We start from the raw sequence: 20838 nt of genomic DNA on the forward strand, positions 1-20838 counted from the left end.
ACAACAACCCTATGAGGTAGGATCTATTGTTACTTTTTCATAATGAGGAAATTAAGCATAAAGTGGTTAAGTCACTTTCCCAGTGTCACATATAGCAAGTGGTAGATTCAAACTCAGACGATCTGGCTTCCCAGTCTGAATTACTAACCCCTACACTCTACTGCATTCTTAATACAAAGGGGTTTAAGGACGCAGGGGTCGATAAGACTGGCCCTACCCTTAGAGCTTACAGCTAAATCAGGAAGAGAAGCAAATAAACCTTAGAACAGTTCCTAAACCAGGGATTCTTTACCTTTTTTGTTCCATGGACCCTTTCACCATTCAGGTGAAAAATCACAGACCCCTTACTAAGTACACGCTATATTGTGTATTATTTAATAAGTATATCACACGCTCACCAAGATGTCTCCACAAGAATAATGCTTTTTTAAATTTCAATTCAAGCTCATAGACCTCTTGTTAAGAACTCCTGTCATAAACTAAACCAGAGTTCAAGGAAGGTTCCCAAGTAGTAGGTGACCTCAGTTGAGTACCAAAGCTCAGGTAGGAGCTGACCATGGGAAGACTGGGGGTGTTGGGTGCATTCCAGGAGAGGGAGTAGCTCTCATAAAGGCCCAGGGTGAGGAAAAGCACAAAGAAACTGTGGGCTGCTCACTCATCACCAGAGCTGTGCATAGAGTGTACACAGATAGTGGGGCGCTTTGTGGGAGGAAGTAAAGAAGCTGGGAAAGGAGGCCTGCGATGTGAGGACAAGGGGTGAACAGAGGCAAACTCATAAGGGACCTAGCATGGCATGCTGATGACTTTAGGAATCTATCCTGAAAGAAATCAGAGGCCATGGAAGGGTTTGAACAAGGGAGTTAGCTGCATTTTAGAATGATCACTCAGTAATAGAAAAAGGATTAAGTGCAGGAAAACTAGAGGGAAGCTAAGCAGATAAGGAGCTGGCCACAAGTGTAATTAGGCAAGAAGACAACAGCCTGAGCAAAGGCAGGGGCACTGGGGTGGAAGAAAGTGGCCGTATGTAAGAAAGGCTGAATGCTGAGACAGTACTAGCAAGAGCATCTGATGACTGTCTCTGTGTGGCCACTGAGGAACAGGAACGAAGCCACGGCGACAACAGGTTTCTACCTCTAGGATGTGGGCAGGAAAGTTTGGCTTTCACTGAGATGAGGAATGCTGGAAGAGAGCAGCTTCCAGATGGGGAAAAGGATCCACTCACAAGCAAGGCTCAGGTACTTAACTCGAGGAAACCATTCTAAAGGAGAACTCTGAACTTTTATTTTAGATATTGTTAACAATAAGTTTTGATTTCTCTTTCCAGCCTATGAGTGATTCAAAGCTGAAAATTCAGGGAGAAGGATTTGTCCCCATGAAACAAGGAGGCTGTTAACAGCAAGGGAGAAGACAGAAAAAAAGGAAAAAAAACAACACACTGAAAGAGCAGATTGGGGAACACAAAGAATACAACAAAGCACCCTTCCCATCTCAAAAGGGTAATCACAGCACAAGAATTGTTTACAAGATTAACCTATCATCGAGAAAAGATATTTGTGCTCTATATGCTCTGTTTTATTAAGCAGGGAAATAGACAATAGATTTTAGAAAGACACTGATAGAAATGGTTCAAATAAAAAGTTTTGCTGCATAAAGAGGTAAGCTTCTGTTATTCACAAAATTAACAGTGTGGAAAACCTCATTCATGAAAGTGATGGGTTAGTATGTGATAGATTCCATGTCTCTTTTCAGAGAAGTACTTCAGGGAACAGTACAGGCACTTCTGCCAAGATAAGCCTTGCTTCCTCAAAGCCAACATTCTATTTTCCCCTTTATCACTTGGAGAGGAGCCCACTGCTCTGAGATTGCTGGAGAGTTCTGTGGTTGATTTTGTTCAAAGTGACATTAAGCTGGCTTTCCTTTTAAGGCCATATACTACTTAGCATTTACTTCAAAATTATGATAGAAAAAGAGAAAAACCACCACTGGGCACAAAATCTATCAACATTAAATACATTTCTTACCTGTCCTTTATTATGACTTCACCGCAGGATTGGCAATAAAATGTGCAACATTCTTGGGCCTGTGAGCTTTGATTAAACATTGAAATCAGTTCTAAAGGAAATCAATGAAATAGCAAATGTTAACGGTTTAGAATATATTAATACTAGTGTGTTTACAGAGTTTTAATAGCTACAATAAATTGCCACCAATAAACACCGTTTATGATCTGCAATATTATCTGATGACTCAACCAGAAGCAAATATTGTGAAGTATTTTCAAAAACAACAGACTTTTGCTATTTCAGAGCCATGTATTCCCCCAGACTACCCATGTAACATACAGTAGAGTTATTTCACTCATTCTATAAATATCAATATTAAGGATGAGAGAAAATAAACTATTTCCTTCACATCAAGCTAATTACACAACTTCACCCTTTCTCAGCTGTTTTAAGGTATAGTTTTTCATCAGTATGACTACTAGTAAATATAGCTCTTAAGTTTAAAGTTAATTTGATTTGAATATGGTGTTTATTCTTGTGTGTTACCAGTATATACAAACATAATGGATGTTGAAGCTGGTTCTTACTGGGCATGACCCTAGGAACGGAATGGCTCCTGACAGTCCAATTTTCCTTGAGCAAAACTCAATTTCTGACAAATGCTTTATTCCCTGCACTATGTGAAATGGCAGCATAAGCATTATGCATAAGCATTCCCTTAGTTTCCCTTATTTCATTCAGGAAGAAAGAAAATTTTCATTTCCAAAGAAAATAAAAATATCAGTCCACACAAAATATCTAATTAAAGAAATTAGGTCATACCTATTAGAATTGCACAATTTGAATTTGATGTATACTACTTGTATACAATTTAAGGATTAAAAAAACTGATGCGAGAAAGAATAAGCCTTGGCAATTAAAAATCTTGCAATTTAACTTCTTGGGGTGCTCACAAATCGCTACAACACCAAAAAATAAACTGTGTTTTCTAACTTAAGCAGCTAAAACAAGAGACCCTGGGTAAGACATTCAAACTAATCTTTCCAGAACCAATAAACAATTTTTCAATGAAACACTACCCTCTGCTGGCCAAACAGCAGTATGCACTGGCTCGGGTTGAAAATCAGAACTTTTTGTCACAGTGGAATCCTGGGAGAGTTCTGCAGCTGGCAATGGACCTAAGGCTTGTGCTGTATCAGATTTTACTATAGTAAGTTCCATTTAAAGGGCCAGGGCTTGACCTATGTTCCATTTATATTAATGCAACAATATGATGTTTACTGCAGTTTTCCTTGTAAGTTTTCTTATAGTTGAAAAGCCAACTTTTTAAAAATACTGAAAAACAACTGAATACTAAAATTTTCAACTTGCCTCCTACAATACATTTCAATCCAAGCTTACATCAGTCTGCAACCACCTGACAGTCATTCATTCTGCAAATATTTACTTACCACCTATTTTGTGCCAGGCACTAGAGCAATTAAGTTTTGAGGACTCTACTTTGCACACCTTTTCGTGCATTCTGGTACAGGCCTTTGAAAGTTTCCCTTTTCAGATAATTGAGTAAAATGTGTTTTAAAAATGCAAAGAAAGAGGAGATCAATGAATACAAACAATATGCAAACCAACATGCAACATGTCATATTTTTGTGTCCTACAGTTAAACCCAAACAATGTTTAGTCCTTTAAACTGATTTCAATTTTTAGAAATAATCCCAGGCTCTCTCTGCCTAGAGAAGCCCACATCAAAACTCAGGGCGCATTTCTGTCCTTCTCTTCCATCTCTCAGTAAGGTCTGTTCTTTTCCCCCATTTCTCAATAAATTATTTTTACTGGCCTAACTAAATAATAAGAATTCCAGTTTTGTTATTTGTATATTCACTGTTACAGAAGAGGAGGTAATGACCCAAATCCTATGTCTTTGGGGGCTCCATTCTCCTCACTAAGCTCCATGAAAGCAGAGACCTTGCCCGTGTTGTTCACTTCTGCATCCCCAGTACCTAGATCAATGCCAGCACACAGAAAGGGCTAAATGTCTGCTGAATGAATAAATTCTAAGTATCTTCAAAATCAAACATGTTTTGAACAACTGCCATCTTGTTTAATTTTCACATCAACCCTGTGAAGCAGATAATTTTACAATTAAAGAAACAGAGCCTCAGAAAGAACAAGTAACATGTTCTACTGCGCCCAGTTAATAACTGGCAAAGCTGGTTAGAGCACCTAAATCTTCTAGATCCCCGGTTCTTTCCATGCCACTGATGAGCATTTATTTTCACGTGGGAAAAGTTGAGCTTTTCAAAGGAAATGTTGGCTTCAATTTGTGATGAAAAAGTAAGTGCAGTGGAGCTGGTGGAGCTAAGTAGTTGAGTGCCAGGTACGAGGTCCTGAGTTCAATCCCTGGTACCTCCTTTAAAAAAAAAGTAAATGCAAAAACAAAAGGACTGATATTACTCACTTGTGCTTAACTCTGCCCGTGCCTGGAGTCGCAGGTGTAATCCATCTTCAGCCACGTACTGCAGCCCACCACAGGAGGAAGGCACCAACCTGACCCCTGCTGGCAGTGAGATCTCCGTGCAGCCTGCAGGGATTTTCACCTGGAGTGAGGACTGCAGTATAGAGATATCCATGGGCATACCTCCTTCTTTTGGTTCTCTGGTAGTTAAAAATAAAACCCAAACAAATTATTTCCCACTGATGAAAAAATAATGATGAAAGAGACAAAAATGACCACCGATATTTGTTTCTACAATATGGGCCCTTAAGTCACTGCCCCCAGAAAGCCAGCAGCAAACCCTACATCAAGGAAACCAACCTATACGGGATTTTGACCAGGTCAGAAAGTACATTTTATTGTCACTGTAACATGAGAGCCCTGGGGCACTTCTTTCCTTTTGAGGTCCCAGGGATTGAACCTAGGACCTTGTACATGGGAAGCAGGCACACAACCACTGAGCTACATCTGTTCCCCTAGGACACATTTTTAATTCTTGTTTTTGAAGCCAGCATTACAATGATGTTTTACTTACAGTAAACTAGAGCTAAATATTATTTGATATGCAGGGTTCTGACAAGGAGGCTATGATGTTTAATCTAATGTGTCCTCTCTGCCAGGTAATTTTGCCCAGTTGTTTGGTCGAGCAAGCACTGGGCTAACTGTAATACAACATTTACGGAGGTTAGTCATCAGTGAGTTCAGTGAGTTCACTGCATAGACGGCTGATTACATCCACAATCAACCAAGGAGACTGCAGTCAGCAATCAGTGACATTTTATCCCATCAGTTGAATGCCTTAAAAGGGGAAGAGATTTCAGCACTCAGAGAATTTTCCAGCTTGACTTTGTACAGCCAATGTCTCCTGGGAACTCATGAAGAACATTCATCGGAGTCCCTGGTTTGCAGCCTGCCTGCGGAATGTGGACTTGTGCATCCCCACAGTCACATGAGAGAATTTTATAAAATCTCATACTATATACAGATATCTGCTGTTGATTCTGTTTCCCCAGAGAACCCTAATACAGCTGCTATGTGGAATAAATGGCATAGGAGAAATAACTTTCCTGACCATTTTAAAAATAAAAAATTAATGAAGAAAACCACAATATATGTATGCCAAATGTGAAATGACTTCTTAACTTAAATCACTATAAACATAAATTACTCAGTCTAAGTGATAAAGTAAAATATGAGAAACTAGAGACAATGGCAATTAAAGGCAATACATGATCCTAGATGAGATCTAACAAGGAAGGAAAGAAGGACTTTATCAGGGCACATGAAAAAAATTGCAATATCAGCTGTAAGGTTTGTAACAATGTTAAATTTCTTGAATTGGTTAACAGTACCTAAGATAGATACATAAGCAAATAGCCTTGTTCTTAGGAAAAGCACACGACCGTATTAAATATCCAAGGATCAAGATGTATATACCTGTATTAGTCAGCCAAGAGGATGCTGATGCAAAATACAAGGAACTGGTTAGTTTTTGGTGGTTTTTTTTAAAGATTTTTTATTTCTGTCCCCTCTCCCTCCCCCTCCGTTGTCTGCTCTCTATGGCCATTCGCTGTGTGTTCTTCTGTGACTGCTTCCATCCTTATCAGTGGCACCGGGAACCTGTGTTTCTTTTTGTTACGTCATCTTGTTGTGTCAGCTCTCCATGTGTGCAGCACCATTCTTGGGCAGGCTGCACTTTCTTTCGCACTGGGCAGCTCTCCCTACCGGGCGCACTCCTTGCGCGTGGGGCTCCCCTACGAGGGGGACACCCCTGCGTGGCAGGGCACTCCTTGCGCACATCAGCACTGCGTGTGGGCCAGCTGCACACAGGTCAAGGAGGCCTGGGGTTTGAACTGCGGACCTCCCATGTGGTAGGCAGACACCCTAGCCACTGGGCCAAGTCCGTTTCCCCCTGGTTAGTTTTTATAAAGGGTATTTATTTGGGGTAGAAGTCTACAGTCACAAAGCCCTAAGAGTCCAACTCAAGGTACCCTAAGTGGTACTTTCTCTCTCAGAGTCTGTTGCCACATGTTGACTCAAGATGGAGGGCAATGTCTGCGAGGGTCCAGTCTTCCTCCTCCTCCCAAGGCTCTGTGGTCCCAGCTTCTTCCAATCTCAGCCGCAGGCTGGGACAAGTCTTGTCTCTCTCCCAGGGTTCATTTCTCTCTGGGTTCAGCTGCTCTGCTCTCTCCACAAGGCCAGCTGTAAACTGTCAGGTGAACAGCTCGTCTCTCTTTCGGGGGCCTCTGCCTTGTCTAATGGAGCCTTCTCTCTTTCCTCATGTATCTGCTTCTCTATGTGCTTACTTCCCAGGCTCCAGGATCAAAATTCCAACTTTAAAACTCCAACTTTCTCCTCTGCCATGTCGTTTTCTGAGTCCCTGCCCACCACAGGAGCGGGGACTCAACGTCCTACTGATGTGGCCCAATCAAAGCCTCAATCATTATTTAATCAGGTAAAAGTGAAACATCTGAATCCAATCCTATCTAATATGCCCAGAGTCCTCCAATGTCATTCTTCTTTTTAAGACATTTTTGGCTATTCAGGGCCCCTTACTCTTCCAAATAAATTTGATTATTGGCTTTTCCATTTCTGGGGGGGGGGGAAAGGCTGTTGGGTTTTTTTTTTTAAGATTTTTCAAATTTTTTCTTTTTCTCCCCTTCCCTGTCCCCTTCTCCCTGCCTATGTGGGGGACACCCTGGGCGTGGCACGGCACTCCTTATGCATATCAGTGCTGCATGTGGGCCAGCTCATCACACGGGTCAGGAGGCCCTGGATTTGAATCCTGGACCTCCCATGTGGTAGTTGGATGCTCTATCAGTTAAGCCAAATCTGCTTTCCCTGCTGGGATTTTTATTGATATTGCATTGAATCTGTAAATTAGTCTGGGTAGAACAGACCTATTAATGATATTTAGTCTTCCATTTGATGAATACAGAACGTCCTTCCATTCATTTAAGTCCTCTTCGGTTTCTTTTAGCAATGTTTTGCAGTTTTCTGAATTCAGGTGGTTTATGTCCTGGGCTCAGTTTATTCCTCAATATTTGATTCTTTTAGTCATACTAAAAATGGAATTTTTTTTCTGATTTCCTCCTCAAATCATCAGTAGTGCATAAAAATGCTACTGATTTTTGCATATTAATTTTGTATTCCTATACTTTTGCTGAACTTGTATATTAGTTCTAGTAGCTTTGCTGTGGATTTTTCGGGATTTTCTAGATACAGGATCATATCATCAATGAATATAGAAAGTTTTACTTACTCCTTTTTATTTGGGTGCTTTTATTTCTTTATCTAGCCTAATAGCTCTAACTAGAACTTTTAGCACAATATTAAATAACAGTGGTGACAGTGGTCATCCTCATCTTGTTCCTGATCTCAGCAAGAAAGCTTCCAGTCTTTCACCATTGAGTACAATGCTAGCTGTAGGTTTTTCATATATGCACTTTGCCATATTGAGAAGGCTTCTTTCTATTCCTACTTCTAGAGTTTTTATCAAGAAAGGGTGCTGTATTCTGTCAAATGCCTTTTCTGCATCAATCAAGAGGATCATGTGGTTTTTCTTCTTCAATTAAACAATGTGGTTTATTATACTAATTGATTTTCTTGTATTGAACCACCCTTGCATACCTGGGATAAAACCCACTTGATTGTGGTGTATAATTCTTTTAATGTACTTTTGGATTTGTTTCACAAGTATTTTGGTGAAGATTTTTGCATTTATATTCATTACATTTATTACATTATATTACATTACATTACATTATATTATATTACATTATATTACATTACGTTATATTCATTACATTCATTGCATTTATATTCATTGGTCTGTAATTTTCTTTTTTTGTAGTATCTTTAACTGGCTTTGGTAGTAAGGTGATGTTGGCCTCAAGAATGAGTTTGGTAGAGTTCTTCCCAGTTCTCTTTTTTTTTGGAAGAGCTTAATTAGGATTGGTATTAGAACATCTTTGAATGACTGGTGGAATTCACCTGTGAAGCCATCCGGTCCTGGGCTTTTCATCTTTGGGAAGTTTTTGATAACTGTTTATTTGTGATTGGTTTGTTGCAGTCTTCTATTTCATCTAGGGTCACTGTACAATGTTCGTGTGCTTCTAGGAATTTGTCCACCTCATCTATATCGTCTAGTTTTTTTGGTGTACGGTTTTGCATAGTATCTTCTTATGACTTCACTTATTTCTGTGGGGTCAGTGGTAATGTCCACCTTCTCATTTCTGCTTTCATTTATTTGCATCTTCTCCCTTTTTATCTTTGTCAATCTAGTTAAGGGGTTGTTGATTTTGTCAATCTTCTCAAATAACCAACTTTTGGTTTTGTCGATTCTTTTTTGTTGTCCTCAATTTCATTTATTTCTGCTCTAATCCTTACTATATCTAGGGGTACTCAGGTTAGATGCATAAATATTTAATTATTTCTTCTTGATGAATTTCCCTTTTATTTATAATGACTTTCTTCATCCCTTAGTTTTGCATTTAAAATCTATTTTGTCCAATATTAATATCACTACTCTAGCCCTTCTTTGGTTACTATTTGTGTGGTATATCTTTGTCCAACCTTTCACTTTCACTTGGTTGTGTCCTTACATCTGAGGTGAGTTTCTTACAGGCAGCATATAGATGGCTCATATTTTTTAATCCATTCTATCAGTCTATGCCTTTTGAATGGTGAATTCAAGCCATTAACTTTCAATGTTATTACTGTAAAGGCATTAGGTATTAGTTTGCCAAAGGATGCTGAATCAGAGTACCAGAAATCTGTTGGCTTTTATAAAAGGTATTTATTTGGGGTAAAGGCTTGCATTTACAAGGCTCTAAAGTGTCCAACTGAAGGTTGCTTTCTCACCAAAGTCTGTAGCCATGATAAAGCAAGATGGTTGCCAATTTCTGTGAGGGTTCGGCCTTCTACTCTCTTAGTTACAGGCTGGCATAGGGTTTGTTTCTTTCCAGACCTTCTCAGCTGTTCAGCTGCTCTGGTCTCTTCAGAAGGTCAGCTATAAACTATCAGAAAAATGGCTCATCTCTTTTCCCAGAGCTGCAGGATCAAAGATGACATTCTCTCCTTTGGTATCTATGGAGTTCTCTCTCTTTCTGTGTCTTCCTGAGTGACTGTCTGTTTATGTCAGCCCACCAAGGGGCTGGGGACTCAACTGTTAGTCATGCTCTACTGACCTGGTCAAATCAAAGCCGTACTCCTTTATCAAGTAAACCTTTGAATTTATTTTTTTAAGATTTATTTTTTATTTATTTCCTCTTCCCCCCACCCCCCAGTTGTCTGCTCTCTGTGTCCATTCGTTGTGTGTTCTTCTGTGACCGTTTCCATCCTTATCAGCAGCACCAGGAATCTGTGTTTACTTTTGTTGCGTCATCTTGTTGTGTCAGCTCTCCATGTGTACGGCGCCATTCTTGGGCAGGCTGCACTTTCTTTCGCACTGGGCAGCTCTCCTGAAGGGGCGCACTCCTTGCACGTGGGTCTCCCATAGCGGGGGACATCACTGAGCGGCACGGCACTCCTTGTGCGCATCAGCACTACGCATGGGCCAGCTCCACACGGGTCAAGGAGGTCCAGGGCTTGAATGTGGTAGGTGGATGCCCTATCCATTGGGCCAAGTCTGCTTCCCAAACCTTTGAATTTAATATTATACAACCAAAGAGTATCACACCCGGAGGAAGAGATCAGTTGACAAACATATTTTTTTCTCTTTTTGGGGAATTTATAAATAGTATCAAATTGCCACAGTATTACTTACTTTGTTCATTTTATCCTTTGGCTTTCCATTGTCAAATCTTACTATTGTCTAGTTTTTTACCCTTTATTTACCCATCCTAATAATCTTCATTTCTACACTATTCTCCAAGTCTCTTGCCCTTCTTTCACCTTTCAAGCTGCCGCACTACCTTTAGTATCTCTTGTAATTCTGGTCTTTTGGTAACATACTCTTTCAGTTTTTGTTTGTCTGTGAAGACTTTAAACTCACCCTCATTTTTGAAGGACATTTTGCTGGATACAGAATTCTTGGCTAGAAGTTTTTCTCTTTCAGTACCTTGAATACATCATACCATTTCTCACCTCTAGTTTCTGATGAGAGGTCAGCACTTTAACTTATTGAGGTTCTGCTCTGCTCTGCTCTTGTTGCTTTCAGAATCCTTTATCTCTGATATTTGTTATTCTGAATAGCAGGTGTCTCAGAGTAGGTCTATTCAGATTTATTCTGTTTGGGGTGGATTGTCCTGCTTGAATACTGATATTTATGTCTTTCATAGGGTTGGGAAGTTTTCAGTCATTATTTCCTCAAATATTCTTTCTGTCCCTTTTCTATTCTCTTCTTCTGGAACACCAGTAACGTGTATGTTTGTGTGTTTCACATTGTCAATCAATTCCTTGAAACACTGTTCCATTTTTTTCATTCTCTTTCTGTTCTCCTGTCTTTTCTAGTTAAGATGTTCTGTTCTTGAAATCATTGTCTTCAAGCAATTCAAATCTGCTGTTCTGTCCTTGAAATCACTGTCTTCAAGCAATTCGAATCTGCTGTTATGTGCCTCTGGTGTATTTTTCTTCCCTGAGATGGCACCCTCATCTGTCTGCTCATTGTCTGCTAGCTGTGTCTGCTCACTGTCTGCTTGTTACGTCAGCTTGCTGTCTGCTCGTCTTCCTTAGGAGGCACCCAGAAAACAAACCCAGGACCTCCCATGTGGGAGGTAGGCTCCCAATTGCTTGAGACACATCTGCTCCCTCTGATGTATTTTTAATCTCATCCACTGTGTGTTTCATTCCCATAACCTGTTACTTTTCTTTGCAGGTTTTCGAATTGTTCTTTATGCTCACCCAGTGTCTTGCAAATAGCTTTTATCGCTTTAGTCGTATTTTCCTTCAATTCTTTGAACTGATTTAGGAGATCTGCATAATTATCACTGATTAGTTGTCTTTTTTTTTTAAGATTTATTTATTTATTTCTCTCCCTCCCCACCCCACCCCGGTTGGGGGGGGGAAGGGGGGAGAAATAAAAATAAATTTTAAAAAAAGTAAGGAAGAACTCAAAGAAAGACATGGACATGTCAAAAAGACACAGAAACTAGTATGAAGATATTTTCATTACATAAATATGTGACAATTTAAGCAAAAAGTAAACCGCTTATTAAATGGGGGCAAACTGATACAATAAACAAATGAATAAAATGGACATCTGATGAGGAACGGGTATTTACATAGTTTCAAACTACCTCTCCACAAAACACTTAATTACAAGAGAAAAAGAGTAACTTCAAAGGAGAAGCCTGACAGACAATAAATCAAAGTTAACAAGATCAAAATGAAGCAAATCAAAACTATATGCTCTTGATAGAATGCAATGAGATGAACAAAGCATCACTTCTGTGATTTCCTGCCCAAGATGCACAATCTGAATCTAATCTTGAGGAAACAGGAGATGAACATAAATGGAGAGAGATTCTACAAAATAACCGAACTTTTATCTTCAAAAATATCAGGATAATTAAAGTTAAGGAAAACTGAGGAACTCTTAAAGACTAAAAGATACTAAGGAGACATTAAAAGTAAATGCAATATGTGATTCTGAACGAGATCCTTTTGGTATTAAAGATACTGTGTAGACAACTGGCAAAACTTGAATGGTGTATGGGCATTAGAAGGTAGCAACATCTTTCCCAATTTTGATAGTTACATGGTAGTTATATAGGAGAATATCCTTACTGCAACTTACTTTCAGGTTTGAGATTGTTTTCCTGGGTTTTACCTCTTTGGAAACTACCAGGGAAACTTCAGAAAATAAACTGGTATACTTGTAAGAATTACCTTGTTTGTTTCCCTTCTCTCAGATATCATATTCTTGCACTGTTTTGTTTTGTTTTTGTCTTTCTGAAAAAAATGTTGTTTTATGTATTTGTTTCACTTTCTAGTTAATTCACAGATATAATAATTAAAGAAAAAAATATGAACATTTCGAAACATTCAGAGAATCATGACATAAAATACAATACCTATTCAAAATCAAAATTCTTAATATACTAGGAATAGAAGGGAACTATAGAATCTATCAAACAAAATTCACCAAAACCTAGTCAAACCATACCATATGATAAAACACTAGACACATTTCTTTAAAATTAGGAACAAGAACAAAACCTAACTAAATCAATGTTTACATTAAGTGTAAATGGATTAAGAATTCTACATAAAATGTAAAAATTGGCAGAATGGATTTTTTTAAAATGATCAACTACATGCTATTTAAAAAAAAAACTTCATAAAGACATAAATAGGTTAAAGCAAAAGGGGAGAAAAAGATGTGCAATGCAAGACTGTGGTTAACAGTACAAATATGAGTTCTCTCATTAACCATAATAGATGTACAATACTTATACATGGTACTAGTAATCTGGGGACATATGGAAAAATATACCAAATGTAAGCCATAGACCATAGTTACTAGTAATATTTTGATGATGATCTTTCATAATATGTAACAAATGTTCCACAACAATGCAAGGTGGAGGGATTATATATGAGAATTCTACACATTATGAATGACTGTTTTATAAGCTCACAATTTCTCTAATGAAAAATATATATATATATATATATTTTTTTTTAAATGTGCTGTGCAAACAGTAAGGATAAAAAAGCTGGTTTATCTATTTTGGTATCTAACAAAGTAGAATCAAGACAGAATATTATCAGAGATAAAGGCAATTCATAATTAAGAAGACATAATAACACTAAATCAGCATGTAATAACAGCTTCAAAATAAATATAGCCAAAATTTATTGAACTAAAGGGACAAGTAAACAAATCCATGATCATAGTTGCAGATTTTCATTTTCACCTCTAAGTCATGTAGAGAAAGCAGACAACCAACCAGTAAGAATATAGAAGATGTGTTGGGAAACGGACTTTGGCCCAGTGGTTAGGGCGTCCGACTACCATATGGGAGGTCCGCGGTTCAAACCCCGGGCCTCCTTGACCCGTGTGGAGCTGGCCATGCGCAGTGCTGATGCGCGCAAGGAGTGCCGTGCCACGCAAGGGTGTCCCCCGCGTGGGGGAGCCCCACGTGCAAGGAGTGCGCCCATGAGGAAAGCCGCCCAGCGTGAAAAGAAAGAGCAGCCTGCCCAGGAATGGCGCCGCCCACACTTCCCGTGCTGCTGACGACAACAGAAGCAGACAAAGAAACAAGACGCAGCAAATAGACACCAAGAACAGACAACCAGGGGAGGGGGGGAAATTAAATAAATAAATCTTTAAAAAAAAAAAAAAAAAAAAAAAAAAAGAAGATGTGAACACTATAAATCAATCTATTTGATATTTATAGTATACTAGACCTAACAGCAGCAAAATACACATTCTTTTTAAGTGGACATGGATCATTCACCAGTACAGGGGCACAAAACAAATCTCAAAATTAAAAGGGTGTATGGCGGTTGGAGGAAGGGCTGTGATCACGCGTCAGATGTTGGCAAGAGTTGGATTTCCGTTTCAGGTTACCATCAGAAAAGCAATGTTCATTGTATGGTAAAGAGCAGAAGATCTGATCCTGAGTGCAGAACCATCCTTGATTTCTGATTACAGAATCTCAGATACCTGTTTTCTAGGGTGTTTACAACTTCTTCCTTCCAGATCTCCCCAGAAGACCTGTGAGATTCCTTCTGAGAATGCACTAGGAGATCTTGGAAAGGGACAAAGGAAAAAGATTATTCATTGAAATAAAAACAGGGTTGAATAAGTCCAGAAAGCCAAGTTCTCAACCTCATGTACAACAATCTGCAGAAAACAACTTTAAAAAACCAACTAGAAACAACACACAGAGAAGATGAGAGGGGCATCCTCAGGAAAGAAGACAGCTGGTCCACAGCAGAAGGATTTTGAACCAGCTTTTTGAAACAGATTAGGGGTGGGAGGGGTCACTCTGCAGAGTACACACACCCCACCCCGCTTCTGGATTCAAGAGGAAGACAAGAAAGAACTAGCTGAAGACTCCTGGAAAAGGAAATGGTGGCAATGCCAGTGAACACTTCAGCCACCTTGGTAGAAAAGGGCCTAGGCAGACCCCACTGTTGAAAATGAAGAGGTGTTTAAGGATTGAATGTAAGTTAAAGTGAAGATTCCTGAAGAATTAAAATTATGGGTTGTTGAGGACTGGGGCTTAGTTACCAGACAGAAGCAGCTATTTCAGCTTCTGGCTAAGAAAAATGTAGATGCCATTCTGGACGAGTACATAAATTGCAAGAAATCTCAAGGAAACATCAATAATAAAGAATACACCATTAATGAAGGTATGGCAGGAATAAAAGAGCACTCAGCTGCTCTACAAATATAAAAGGCCCCAGGATGCTGAAATCCTTTTGGCTCACCCTGATGACTGATGACCCAGCTTTATGGAGCACCACACATACTGAGATTATTCATGAGAATTGCAGCAATATGTGTTGGCTTAGATGCACCCTGATGAGAAGAGTCTTGCATTATTATTATTATTATTATTCACACATGGCTCTTCCTCTTCTTAAGGTATATTGATCAATTAGCGTGGCATCATCTACAGAGACCTTGGGCCACACAGCATCCCAGGAAAGTCCCACCCCCACCCCCACCTCCAAGGGCCAGGGTTAACACAGTTCTCTACCAGCCTAGCAGAGAGCTAGGAGGAGGCCTGACTCCCGCCAAGGATTATTTGGCAAATTTGCAGGATACATGTCGGTATACAAAAATTAACTTTGTTTCCAGATAGTAGTAATGAGCAATTGGAAAACGAAATTAACAGAAAAACCACTTACAGTGACATAAAAAATTATCACATATCTAGAAATAAATCTAATGAAACATGTACAATTTCTCTACATTGAAAACCACAGAACTGCTGAGTGAAATTAAAGAATTAAATAAATGGAGAGCTTTACCATGTTCATGGATTAGAAGATTCAATATTGTTGAGAAGGCCATTATTCCCAAGTTTATCTATAGATTCAATGCTATCCCAATCAAAATTCTAGCAAGCATCTTTGTGGTAGAACTCAATAAGCCGATTCTTAAATTTATATGGAAATGCAAAGGGTCTAAAATATTCAAAACAATCTCAAGAAAAAATAAAGCTGGAATACTTATACTATGTGATTTCAAGACTTCCTTTAAAGCTACATTAAAGACAATGTTATATTGGTTTAAGAATAGACGAAAGATCAGTGGAACAGATGAAATCATCTAGAAAGAGGCAGTCAACTGATTTCCAATGAACACATATTATTTCAATGAGGAAAATAATGTCTGTTTAATGGTGTTAACTGTACACACTTATTTTTAAAAATAAACAAATAAATAAAATTTAAAAAAACAGCAAAAAAAAAAGCTTTATGGCTTCTACCTCATTCCAAACATAAAAATTAAATTGACAATTACAATCCTAAATGTAAAAGTTAAAATGATATAACTCCTAGGGAGGGTTTAAAAAAAAACAAAAAACAGGAAAAAAACTTGAGGTAGGCAAATAATTTTTAGGACACAAAAAGACATAACCATAAAGATAAAAATGGATAAATTAATTTCATTAAAAATAAAATTATCTGCTCACTGAAGACTCTATTAAGAAAATGAAAAGGCAAGTCACAGATTGGGAGAAAATACAAATATATATCTGAGGAAGATCTTGTTTCCAGATTATATATAGAACTCTTTCAATGCAAATAAAAATCTACTTTATGGTAAAAAAAAAATGTAAACAGATACTTTACAAAAGAACATAAAATGGCAAAAAAGCAAATGAAAAGGTGCTCAACATTATTAGTCATCAGGAAAATGCAAATTAAAACCACGAGATATCATTCATACCCACTAGAATAGGTAAAACAAAAAATGGACAAAACTAAATGTACACAAGAATGTGAAACTTTTTTTTTTTTTTCTGATGAGAACTTCCATTTTTTCAGTGTTCCACTTTGGAGCATTGTTTGGCAATTCCTTATAAAGTAAAATCCATATCTGTGTTATAACATAGTAAATCTATTCTTAAGTATTTACCCAAGAAATGAAAATGTATGTCCACAAAAAGACTTGTACAAGAATGTTTATGGAAGCCCTATTTATTAAGCAAACTCTGGAAACAACCAAAATATCCAGCAATAAGAAAATAGATAAGTTAACTGTGGTGTGTGTGTGTGTGTGTGTATAAATATATACACACCCACAACAGAAAACTAAGGAAAAAAGATACATGCAACAACACAGGTGAAACATGAATCTCAAAAACATTATGTTAAAGGAAAGCAGCCAGGCACACAAAAATAGTATATCCTATATGAATCTATTTATGCGTAGCTCAAGGACAGGCAAAATTTATGTTGATAAGAGTCAGAATAGTGGTTGCTTCTAGGTGGGGGAATTGACTGTTAGCAAAGATCAATAGCCAAAGACCGCCACAGACAAACCAGCAGTCCAGCAAAGTTAAATTTATTAACTTGCTTAAACAAGGAAAAGTACTTCAGGGGACCCATGAAGGGTCCCTGATGAGAGATATTGGGGTGTGGGAGTGGGGGTACAAGGGAACTTCATATTTTTTAATATGACATTTTGTGTGAGCTATGTATCTTTTAAAAAAGAGAGCGAGAGATTAGGGAGGCTTTTTTGTGGGTTTTTTTGTAAGGCGTCAGCTCAGGCTGATGAGTTTCAGTGGGATTAAAACAAATTAGGATCAGTTCTCTCCTCAAGAGAGGATTCAGTGCTCTCTTGAAGGGGGGCAGATCTCAGTAATCTTTGTTCAGGAGTTGAGAATTAGAAAGGGATGATGGGGAGTTCACGGGTGAGTAATGAATCAAGAGGTTATGACACCTGACAACTGAGGTTTCACCTTGGTAGAAACATCATTTCTATTAACTTGCAGCTGGTCTTTTCAGTTATCACAGTATGATAGTTAACAGGGCTAATTTTTACATTCACTGAAAGAGACACCAGAGAACTTTCTGAACTGATAGAGGTTTTTGGGTTTTTTATTAGGCACCGGAGACCTTGTATGTGGGAAGCCAGTGCTAAACCACTGAGCCACTATCAGTTTCCCTGAATTAGTTTTTTTGTTTGTTTTGCTTGTTTTTGTTTTTTTCAGAAGGCACTAGGAACTGAACCCAGGAACTCCCATGTGAGAGGCAGGCACTCAACTGCTTGAGTCACATCCACTCCCTAGAGTTGTTTGTGCCTTGTTTTGAGTTGTACATATATAGATGTTTACATTACACGAAGCTCATCAAACTGTTTAAAATCTGTGTATTTTATTGTATATAAAATATACGTTAACAAAAAAATCACCATCTGCAAAAATCAGAACCAGTTAAGAATGAAGTGAGTAATGTATGTGAAAAATATACAGTTTCAGAGGATCCGGAGGCTACTGGAATAGCATGGTTGTGGGTAGGTGCACTCAAACACCAGTCCTAGAGGAGGTGACACTAGGAAATGGCCAGGGAGAAAGTGAACAGGACAGTGTAACATTGTCTGGGATGCTGGTGGCAGGATGATAAATGATATACTTATTGTATTACAGTATAAGTATTAAGGTAAAATTCAATTAACCTGTGGATACTGGGCACAGTCACCACCTCTAGTACTTGGTTGGGAAGGGTGCAGAAGCCTGCAAATTGCAAAGAATTTCCTCTTCTGGAGCTGAAACTCAGGATTTAAAGTGATCTGAAATACAAAGCCATCTATATTTCTATGATGGTTAAAATTTTAAAAAGACTTATACATACATTATCTTTTTGAGCCTTCAACTCTACAGGGTGGACTGGAATTGGAGATATTTGTATGAACTCATGATTTTTCATATAGTTATAAATATCATCTCCATTTTACAGTTGAAGAAATAAAAATTAAATGAGTCTACCCTTGTGAAGAAGCTAGATTTGAACCCAGTTCTCATGTCAAATCCAAAGCTGCCATACCAGATATTAGGATAAGTGGACAGGCTAAGTAAGCATCCATCTGCCGCCGAGTGGCGCTGTGTCATAAAATGAATTTTTCAGGATTTTCCATCTAGCTTACTCTTTTTGAAAGAGTGGTCAAAAGGGAAGAGGTGACGGGACCACATACTATTAAAGTTGCTCCCAAACGAAGAGAACATTTTTCCTAAAAGTTTCGAGTTTGTGTAGTAAACAACAACTTCTTACTGGATTTGGGATACGAATAAAAGAATAAGCTCCAATAAGAAGTCTGCAACTTTTAAACATGCGTTTAGTGAACGACTGTGTGCGTTTCTCTGCGATTCGTTTTGGGGAAATAATTTTTTTAAAACAAAGGAGGAGGTGTTTACAAAACAGGAAACTCACTCGTCGAAATTAGTCCTATAATCAGGATAAAGGTAGACAAGGCACTTTTAGCCTTGTTTAGTTGGAAACGCCGGTCATTGCCAGGAGTATACTGAATAACTAACTGACCCTCAAACTTTAAGGCGCATACGAACACTTAGAATATGATATTCTGATTCTGAAGGTCTTGTGAGGCTCCCAGGTGATGATGCCCCGAGACTGCCGGTCTGGGGACAGCACTTTGGGGAGTACTCCACTTTGAGCATCCAGAGACTTATCTAAGCAAGTGGAAAGAAACTCAAAATCCGCGAAAGGAGGAGACCTCCCCGGAAAGCAAAAAAGCTGGTTGGGCGCCTCTCCCGGATGCCCACACTCCCGCCCCTGGCCTTACCCTAGGATCAGCAGCGCGCTCTGCAGTTTTCTCCGCACCTCCAGGAACACGCGCGCTGCCATTGTGGCCGCCCAGCAAAGGATGGAATCCTGCCCGAGGAATCCAGACAAACCCGGGCCACAAGGACCACGGGCCGCTGCACGTGCAGCAGGAACAAGAACAGGAGCTGGACGAGCCTGAGCCTTGCTTGCGTGCTCCGCCCTCACCCAAGCGCCGGGCTAGCGCAGCCTACTTCCAGCCCACAGCGCCGCCTGCCCGACGGAGAGCGCGCCTCAGCGACAGCTCTGAGCCGGAGAGAAATGCACTTTTTTTTCTTAAAGAGACCAAGTTTCAAAATTTTTTACTTGAAAAAAGTTTTACAAAACACCATTCTTTCACAGTAAAAGAAACTCTCATAGGGTACATGAAACCTTTCTGCCTTAGAGATATAGTATGGCAAAGGGTAGAGGTTTTAAAATAGAAACCCAACTGCAAAACCTACAAGATAATGAGGTATTTTTTTAGTGCCTTTAAAATACAGCAGGGAAGCAGAATTGGCCCAGTGGATAGGGCATCAGTCTACCACATGGGAGGTCCGCGGTTCAAACCCCCGGGCCTCCCTGACGGGTGTGCAGCTGGCCCATGCGCAGTGCTAATGCAGGCAAGGAGTGCCCTGCCATGCAGGGGTGTCCCCCGTGTAGGGGAGCCCCACGCGCAAGGAGTGCGCCCCATAAGGAGAGCTGCCAAGCGTGAAAGAAAGTGCAGCCTGCCCGGGAATGGCGCCACACACACGGAGAGCTGACACACAAGATGACGCAACAAAAAGAAACACAGATTCCTGTACCGCTGACAACAGAAGTGGACAAAGAAGAACACACAGCAAATGGACACAGAGAGCAGACAAGGGGGGGGGGGTTGGGGGGAAGGGGAGAGAAATAAATAAAAAATAAATCTTTAAAAAAAATACTAAAGCAAGTAATGAAATACAATTGTTGAATCTATTTGAAACTTTGAAATTTTCTTTAAAATGATCCATATGGTATGCACAACATCACAGCTGGTACAAATCTGTCTGTATTGAAACAGAAAAACAATGCATAAGTACAGTATTCTTTGAAAAATGATTTGAAATGCTGCCTCTGCATCATAAGGCAAACTTAGACTAGGGTGTTGACAGTATTTAGGGGAGTAACAAAATAAGCTGAATATTATTCAAACATTTACTTTAAGACTAAGGATAAGAGAATTTGCTCTCAAATTAAATCAGTATCCCTTATTTCAAACTACTAACATATTTTACTCTATATATTCTAGAAAGCTATTTTTGCATGCACTTTTTTAAAAATGGGGCTTTGGTCAGGAGCACTGAGAAAGATGGACTGGGAGAGACAGGCTGTGCTTTGACAAGGCTTCTCATCTGGCATGCCCTGCTGCATTAGCCTCCCTCACAATGACCACAAAAGTTAGACTCCTTCGGCTAACTTGGGTAGAGACAAGGCACCAAGAAAGGGAGATAATGGGAGTGTGTGATACAGGGGGGCGGATTCCCCACACCAAACCCGCTTTATCTTCATCTCTTGTTTATGAACTAAGGTCATTTAGTACCTTCCCTCTGTATGAGTCAACAAATGTCAAGGACAGACTTGACATTTCTT

The 20838-nt window shown here is 39.2% G+C and overlaps 1 protein-coding gene and 1 pseudogene across 5 annotated transcripts in view; one reads left to right on the forward strand and one right to left on the reverse strand.

Moving 5' to 3' along the window:
* The window catches only part of UBE3D (ubiquitin protein ligase E3D), a 188386-nt gene extending 168925 nt beyond the window's left edge, over positions 1-19461 (reverse strand). For 4 of the 5 annotated variants that reach the window (XM_023589982.3, XM_058307083.2, XM_058307082.2 and 1 more), the window contains exons 1-3: positions 19205-19450; positions 4462-4658; positions 2022-2112 (exon numbers count right to left, since the gene is read on the reverse strand). In XM_023589982.3, coding sequence (XP_023445750.2) covers positions 2022-2112; positions 4462-4658; positions 19205-19266 — 350 coding nt within the window. In that variant the 5' untranslated portion in view covers positions 19267-19450. Of the gene's footprint in view, positions 1-2021; positions 2113-4461; positions 4659-19204 lie in introns of all 5 variants that reach the window. The other variant, XM_058307084.2, reaches the window with a different exon arrangement.
* On the forward strand, positions 14261-14975 carry LOC139440056 (mortality factor 4-like protein 2; annotated as a pseudogene).
* Positions 19462-20838: the final 1377 nt, after the last annotated feature.

This window comes from Dasypus novemcinctus, chromosome 11 (assembly GCF_030445035.2).
Source record: "Dasypus novemcinctus isolate mDasNov1 chromosome 11, mDasNov1.1.hap2, whole genome shotgun sequence".
Classification (NCBI taxonomy): domain Eukaryota; kingdom Metazoa; phylum Chordata; class Mammalia; order Cingulata; family Dasypodidae; genus Dasypus; species Dasypus novemcinctus.